Consider the following 8,149-nt stretch of genomic DNA (forward strand, 5'->3'; position numbering starts at 1 on the left):
TAGAACCTGCAAAGAATACTCCTGATATTGATTCTATTTCGGCTGCCATGCCGTCCCTTGATTTGAATTGTGAAGATGTTTGGCCTCCTCTTGTTCCCCCGGTTCCTCACACCCCATGCCCCTATAACCTTAGATCTATGGGAGGAAAGCCTGGGTCGTCCGGTTCAGTTGGAGGTCTAGGACAGTCGATCTCTCAAGGTTTCTCCAAAAACAAGAGAGGTAGAAAATCAGATTTATCTAAGGCAAAACTAAAAGCAAAGCTGGATGTAGCTGACGGAAAACAACACTCTATCCCTGGGGTTCTTAGAGCAGTGCAGACCCCTGAATCTGTTATCAAATGATTATATCCTCTTGGAATTGTAGAGGTTTGGCCAGTAAACCTAAAAAATTGGCCCTTAGAGACTGGATCCTAAATTCAAAAGCTGACATTCTTTTTCTCCAAGAAACATTGGGAAAAGGAACCGAGGTGGAAACAATGCTAAATGCTCTCCTGCCAGGATGGAAATTTACAGCAATCGATGCTTCAGGCCATTCGGGGGGTCTTGCGATTGGGTTCAAAGAAGGAAGAACTAAGGTCATTAATCAATGGGGGACGAAGCAAGTAATGGGCATGGAGGTTATTTCTCCCGATTTCTCTCTTCCCCTTTCAATTGTAAACATTTATGGCCCTTGTCAAGGAAGGGAGAATTTCTGGAATGATTTGATGGCGAAATCTTTGATGAAGTCTTCTCTATTAATTGTGGGGGGTGACCTAAATTTCTCTATAGGAAGAGCAGAGGCTTGGGGTCCATCGGCCAGGGAAGACCCTTTGTCGGATTTCTTCCTCAATCTCCTCTCGGATAACAACCTCATAGATCCTTCCCCGATCAAACTCAAGCCAACTTGGAGGAACAGAAGAGCAGGGGAGGATCGAATCGCCAAAAGATTAGATCGTTTTCTCCTATCTGAGGATCTAATCACGAAGGCCCCTATCCTCAGGCAGTGGGTTGAGGAGATAGGCAATTCAGACCACTTCCCCATTTTTTTGGATCTATCTTTCCCCCCTCCAAAACCCCCTGCCCCCTTCAAATTCAATTCTTCTTGGCTTCAAGACCCCTCCTTCATTAAACTTTTCAAGGAAACGTGGATCCATCCGGACAGAAATGCAAGAGAGGACAAAAGTTTCCTGTTTATGGAGAATCTCAAAAGACTGAAGAAAGCGACTATCTCCTGGGCAAAGGACAGGAAGCTTAAACAGAATGAAGAGTTGGTCAGGATCAGGGAGGAGCTGAAGAAATTGGAGAGCATTGAGGAGGATGGATATATCTCGCAGGCTTCCAAGGATAGAATCCTTCATCTGGAGAAGCTGCAAAACCAAATACTCTTGGACAAGGAAGAAGAATGGAGGCTCAAGAGTAGGGCAATATGGTTAAAATCAGGAGATGAAAACACCAGTTTTTTTCATAACTATGCAAAAGGAAGAAAATCTGTAAATACCATTTGGAGCCTTAAAGATGAAGATGGAAGGGAGGTCAGTTCTTTTTCAGACCTCTCTGGTCTAGGTCAGAGACATTTCCAGAGAATTTTCTCAGATCCGGGAGAAGCCACCATAGCAGAAGTCATTAGAACAGCTCAATGTTTCCCAAGATTTGTCGAGGAGGAAGAAGCTGAAGAGCTATCAATCCCTGTTTCAAAGGAGGAGGTTGAAGCAGCTATGAAACACATGGCCAAAGACAAAAGTCCCGGACCTGACGGGTGGACTATCGAACTCTTCCTCTTTTTCTTTGACTTAATAGGCTCTGAAATCACCGATGTAGTAGAAGAATCAAGACAGAAAGGAGAAGTCTACAGCCCTTTTAACTCAACCTTTCTAGCTCTCATTCCAAAGAAGGACGACCCGGAGAATTTTGAAGATTTCAGGCCGATCTCCTTGTGCAATTGTATATACAAAATCATTGCAAAGGTGATAGCTATTAGAATTGTTCCTATTCTGTCAAGAAACATATCAATGGAACAATTTGGTTTTTTGGATGGAAGACAAATTCATGAAGCCATTGGAGTAGCCCAGGAGGTAATTCACAGTGTCAGACAAAAGAAAAAGAAGGGTGTGGTTCTTAAAATAGATCTCTCCAAAGCTTATGACCGAATTAACTGGCTCTATCTCCGGATGCTGTTAACTCATTTGGGTTTCAACTATTCTTTCATCAGCTGGATAATGGGCTGTATCACAAATGTCAGTTTTGCAGTTCTAATCAATGGAGCAGCCTCCCCTTTTTTCAAAAGCCAAAGAGGCCTAAGGCAAGGTTGTCCTTTATCTCCTCTCCTGTTTCTTCTAGTGGCAGAAGGGCTAAGCAGGTTGATTCACAAAGCTAGAAGAGAGGAGAAGGTAAAAGGTATAGAGGTAGCAATAAATCTTTTCATCACTCACCTTCTTTTTGTTGATGACATTTTGATTTTCTCTAATGGATCACATAATGAACTTAAGGAGATAAAAAGCATTTTCGATCTATTTCTGAAAGCTACTGGCATGCAGATAAATTCTAGAAAATCTCAAGTTTGTATGGCAGATATTGACAGAAGGGAAAGATCCAGGATGCTCAATCTTTTTCCTTTCCACCACCAACCACTGGACTCCCCCTTCAAATACTTGGGGTTTTGGTTAAAGCCGGCAGCATACAAGAAAGAGGATTGGAACTGGCTCATAGCAAAGCTAGAAGCCAGAATTACTCATTGGAGTTTCAAGTGGCTCTCCAGAGCTGGCAGGTTGACCCTCATCAAATCTGTTTTGTTAGCCATTCCAGTATACTGGGCTGCTTTAACCTGGGTTCCCAAAGGAGTGCTGGAGAAAATCAGAAGGATTTGTTGCAGATTTTTATGGGCAGGATCAAAAGAAACCTCCGTTCTTCCCTGGGTGGCTTGGGATAAGCTGGCTAGGCCAAAAGAATGGGGAGGATGGGGATTAAAAAGGCTCCCCGAGTTCAGTCTTTCCCTGGCAGCTAAATCAGGCTGGAGATTAATCTCGATGGAGAATCTTTGGACAAGGGTGGTCAAAAGAAAGTACATAGATCCAGCCCCCTTGGAAGATTGGATCCGGAGCCAGGAAAAGAAAAAGAAGAATGTCTCAGCCATTTGGAAGGCCACGGTGGAGGCTTTCTCTGTGATTGAACAAGGATTGGCATGGAAGATAGGAGATGGAAGTCATTTAAGAATCGGCAGGGATCCCTGGGTAGGTTGTAATGAAGCCTTTGCCTTGTCACCTGGCCTTCTCAGACATCTTGATAGTAAAGGCATTTTTACTCTAAACCAGGTGGAGAAAGTAGGACACTCTACTATATGGGGACAGGCTTGGAAAAATGATGAAGAATTAGGAATTAACATCAGGTGGAAGAACGAGTGGTGTTCTTTCATTCAAGAACTACATCGTTCCAATGTCAGGCTTAAAAACGAACCTGATCTGCTGATATGGGCGCAGGGGAAAACAGGTGAATATTCCCCAAAAGATGGATATACTTTCTTAATGAAAAAGAAAGGTTGGGGGATACCAGAATGGTGGTCGAAAAACATTTGGAAGTTAAAATGCCCAGCCAAGGCCAGGATTTTCCTATGGTGCATGCTTAAAAGGAAAGTCCCTACTTGGGATATTTTACGAGCCAGATACTTAGTTGGGCCAGGGAGGTGCCCATTATGCAAAATAGAAGAGGAATCAATAAGTCATCTCTTTACATCCTGTGCAGTTTCAAAAAAAATCTGGGAGGAGTTAATCAGTTTGCTCAATGTAAAGGCACAGTGGGGGTTAGATCCTTTGGAAGAAGCTTGGAGAAGATGGTGGCAGAACTACCCGGAGGGAAACATGAGAAATCTACCTCTTATCTTTTTTTGGGGAGTATGGCTAGCGAGAAACAAGAGCCTGTTTCAAGACAAGGACACTCCCACATCCGCCATAGCCATTAATTGTGCAGCCATTTACTCTGCCATCCCAGTCCCTGAAGCAAAAAATCCTCAAAATCAACACAAGCCTGTTATTATCCAGGAGGGCATTCCATGGGCCTTTTTTGACGGAGCATCCCAGAATAACAAGGCTGGAGCAGGACTGTGCATACATTTGAATCCTGATCACTCCCTAAAAGCTTCTGTAGGGCTAGGACCTGGCACAAATAATTTTGTTGAGCTGACTGCCTTGCGCCTTCTTCTCTGCTGGTTACTTCAAAGAAACATCTTCACAATTCAAATCTTCGGAGACTCTTTGAATGTCATAAAATGGGTTAATGGGAGTGCTTCATGTCAAAACCAGATTCTGAAGATTATTTTAGAAGAAATAATGTTTTTAAAGTCATCTTTTAACAGCTTTACCATCTGCCATATCTACAGGGACAAAAACGAGGAAGCAGACCAGCTTTCTAAGGCTGGTTTACAGCAAGATTTGGGCAGCTGGTCAATAGTAGAACTCAGTCAGGGGCAGTCATCCACCTTTTTCCAGCCCCCTTTTGCTCCACCACAATGACCGCGGCACGTCTTTCTTTTTGTTTGCAGTTTCATGGGCACAATGATACAGTTTCTGTTATATTGTAATTTTTTGAGCACTACAAAGCAGGAAACTCTATACTTTTTTATGTACTTTTCAGCTGGTTTAAAGTGGTATTTACAGTCATGTAAGGGGTTGTTTTCCTTCTCAGAAGGAGACCCTAAAGTATACTTTGTTTTAATTGTACTAAGTCTCCTGAAGGGAGAAAGACCAGACAGTTTCTATTAGCTTTTCTTTTCAGCAGTTTCCGGACATATTTTATCATCCACAATCAGTCAAAAAAAGACTGAGTTTTTTGTTGTTTCTTACAGAAGATCAAAACAGCAATCATATGAGCCATCAGGATTGCTCAAACATACAGAATGTAACTTTTTATTTACTTAATAAAAAGTTTCGCTTTTTTCTTCGGAAAAAAAAAAAAAAAAAAAAAAAGGTTTGCTACTTCCCATGTTTGATTTTTTATTTATGTTTTTAGATATTTAATTTACTTATTTACATTTCCGAACTTTTTATAAAATTTCAAGCATTATTCTATAAATGTGTAGCTTAATTTATTTTTCTACTTAGATTTCTCGTAAATAATCTCCCAAAGTCATAGAAAATTTGTAAATTCTTACTTAGTCAAACACAAAAAAGGGAATTAAATATTGTGTAGACTTGTCCCATTATCTCACTCACCCTAGTGATATTTGAGAGGTTGGTTAAGAGAAGAATAAAACTTATCTTTGATCAACACCTACCTTCCTCCCTTCCTCCTTGTGTTGTCATGTTTGGTGGATGTTGACAGGACAACACACTCATCATTAGGAAAGAATGGAACATATTCTTTGAAAATAGACTTCCTTTATTGTGGTAACTTAAATGCAGTAGAATGGAATCTCAAAAGGAAAACCTCTCAAATACCTCACAAGAGGCTTAGGATGCCTGGTACATATGTATTAATCAAGACAGTAGGGAGAGATCCCAATATAGGAATAAGAATTGGAATCAGATGTGCACACGTTCGTGACATTGTATATTTCTCTCTATATATCACTCTTATATCTAACCTTTTTTCTCCTCTCATTTCCCCGCTATCTCTCTACCTCCTCATATACCTCTTGATCCATCCTTCCTCTCTCCCTATATCCCCCTCCATCTTGATATATATCTCCTTGTTTATCTCCTCCTCTCTCTCTATCCCTCACTCCCTCTCTCTCTCTCATTTCCTCACCCATCTCTCTCTTCCCTACAATTCTGTCTCTATCTCCATCAATTTCTCTTTCTCTCACACTCTTCCTCACTCCCTCTCTCCTATCTCTCCACCTCACTCCACCTCTTTCTCATTATCTTTGCCACCTATCCATATCCTTCTCCCTCCCTTATCACTTTCTATGACTCTCCACATTTCTCTCTATATATCTCTATTCTTCGCTCTCTCTCCCCTTTTCTCTCCCACTATGTTCATCCTTCAACTACATCTCTATGTCCCTTCATCTCTCTCTATCTCTCTATATTCCCCATAATCTCTCTCTCTCTCTCTCTCACACACACACACACACATCATCATCACTCTTCCTCACTCCTACATCACACTCTCTAAATATTTCTCTCTCTTTATCTTTTATTTCCTTTACCTCCCCCCCTAGTTCTATTTCTATCTCCCTCCCTCTCTCCTTTGTCTCTCAATATTACCCCCTACTCTCCATATCTATCTCTCACCCCCTTCCTCCCTCCCTCTCTCTCTATCTATCTCTCCCTTATCACTCTCTCTATCTCTCCATCTATTTCCCCTTCCCTATTATTCCCATCTCTCTTCCCCATATAGCTTTGTATATTTCCCTTTCTCTCTCTATATCTATATGCCTCTCTCTCTCACCATCCCTCCCCACCCTTCTCCCTCTCTAACCCCCCCCCCCCTCTCTCACTATCTCTCCCTCTATATCCCCCATCCATCCCTATCTTTATCTCCCTGTTGAAAATAATACTGAGAGGGGGGGTGAATCAGTATTATATAATTCTTTTAATAAATCTTCTTTATTTGTTCTTTGAATTATTTTGCATGTCAGTACCATAAAATAATGAGCATGAACAAAAGAAAACAGATAGTCACACCAAAGAACACAAGATGTAAGGTGGAAACCCAATGTGAGTGAAAACCACCTGCTGCAATATGTCTCTATCTTCTTTCAAATTAGAAACTCCTTTTACAATGGTTTTGTACTGGTGCAATCCTTTACCAGTACGCAGGCTGCAACCTGCAGAGAGCTACAACTCTCTCTCGTTTTCCAGTCTCTCCTGGAAGGGAGCTACAACCCCCTACTTATTTTCTTACAAGGACCATTTTTCATAAATTTTCAAACTGGATCCATAAGCATCAATTGATCATCAAGTATAAGAGAATCACCCAATCAACTGTAGTAACCAGATCAACAATAATAGGACCAAAACCAGAACACAACAATGATAAACAAAGATTTTAAGAGAAGTAAGCACCCTGCTCAACTGCTTGCCTGCTTACGTAAGCACCCTGCTCAACTGCTGGCCTGCTTACTGTACTCACCCTGCTCAACTGCTTGCCTGCTTCCCGGACGCACCCTGCTCAACTGCTAGCCTGCGTCCCGGACGCACCCTGCTCAACTGCTAGCCTGCATACCTCGCTCTGAGTCTATTGAACTGCCTGCATATGTACGCACCTGCAGCCCTTCTGTGCCTGCGTACCCCGCACCTGCACCCCTTCTGTGCCTGCGTACCGGCGCACCTGAAACGCTTCGCTCCTGCATACGTACGCACTTTTCTTTCACTGTACCTGTGTACCTTCGGGCATAGATGATTTCAAGACTTCAGAAATAACCCAGACAGTCAGATCTACAGATCTGAACATGCGCCGAAGAGATCTCGGTCCATCAATAGATTCGCCTTGTTTAGATCTAGACCAGATCTAGCCCTCATAAGATATTCAACCCAAAACATGCTCAAGCCAAATGATCTTCTTTGCTTTATATAGGAAAGCTCTTCCTTGAAACATGGATCAATACCACGAGCCGACACCATAATAACCCAATACCGTCGGCTAAATACCAAGAGTAAAACACAAGAAAAACCCACATGTGAATTTCTTTGCCTTGAAATGAGTGCACTGGGGGTACACACCTCCTAAACGGCTGACCTGCGGGTATGTACGCACTTTATGTAACACTGACCTGCGTGTACGCACCTTATGTAAGGTGTACCTGCATACCCCTTCGTTTCTTCAATATTTGATAGCTGATCATCAATCTCTGCTGCTGTCTTGAAGTACTGTGATCTATCACCTGAATGGGTTGCCATCAAGGACAACACTTTAGCCATAATGCCAACAATCTCCCCCTTTGGACTTGATGGCAACCTCAAACTTCAGCTTCATTCTCCCCCTTTGACATCAAGGGCAAAGGGTTATGCTCCCCCTAAGAACATGCTCCCCCTGAATATGAACCAGATCTGCAACAAGGAACCATAATCCACCATGAAAGAGATAGAGACATATTGCAGCTACTTCCAAGATCTCCTTCTGCAAATCCTCCATAATGCCAACAATGCATTATATGCTCCCCCTGAACCTGTACCATCAATGAGAAGAGGTTCAGCAATAAGATGATGCATCAACAACCCCCAGCTTTTGCCTGAGGT

At 42.3% G+C, this 8,149-nt stretch overlaps 1 protein-coding gene across 1 annotated transcript; it reads left to right on the forward strand.

Moving 5' to 3' along the window:
* Positions 1-475: 475 nt before the first annotated feature.
* Positions 476-4,480, forward strand: LOC149194484 (uncharacterized). Its single transcript, XM_089407678.1, has 2 exons — positions 476-1,942; positions 2,513-4,480. Exons 1-2 carry the CDS (start codon positions 476-478, stop codon positions 4,478-4,480), a joined length of 3,435 nt encoding a protein of 1,144 aa, XP_089263804.1.
* The last annotated feature ends 3,669 nt before the right edge of the window (positions 4,481-8,149 follow it).

Source organism: Pinus tabuliformis, chromosome 2_2 (assembly GCF_031772625.1).
Source record: "Pinus tabuliformis cultivar Carrire ecotype Pingquan chromosome 2_2, CPIR1, whole genome shotgun sequence".
Taxonomy (NCBI): Eukaryota; Viridiplantae; Streptophyta; class Pinopsida; order Pinales; family Pinaceae; genus Pinus; species Pinus tabuliformis.

Excerpts from the sequence above, each read along its gene's own strand:
- LOC149194484 (XM_089407678.1), top strand. The coding sequence starts at position 476 with ATGCTAAATGCTCTCCTGCCAGGATGGAAATTTACAGCAATCGATGCT. Across the intron at positions 1,943-2,512 it reads TATACAAAATCATTGCAAAG|ATAAATTCTAGAAAATCTCA; the intron begins GTGATAGCTATT and ends ACTGGCATGCAG.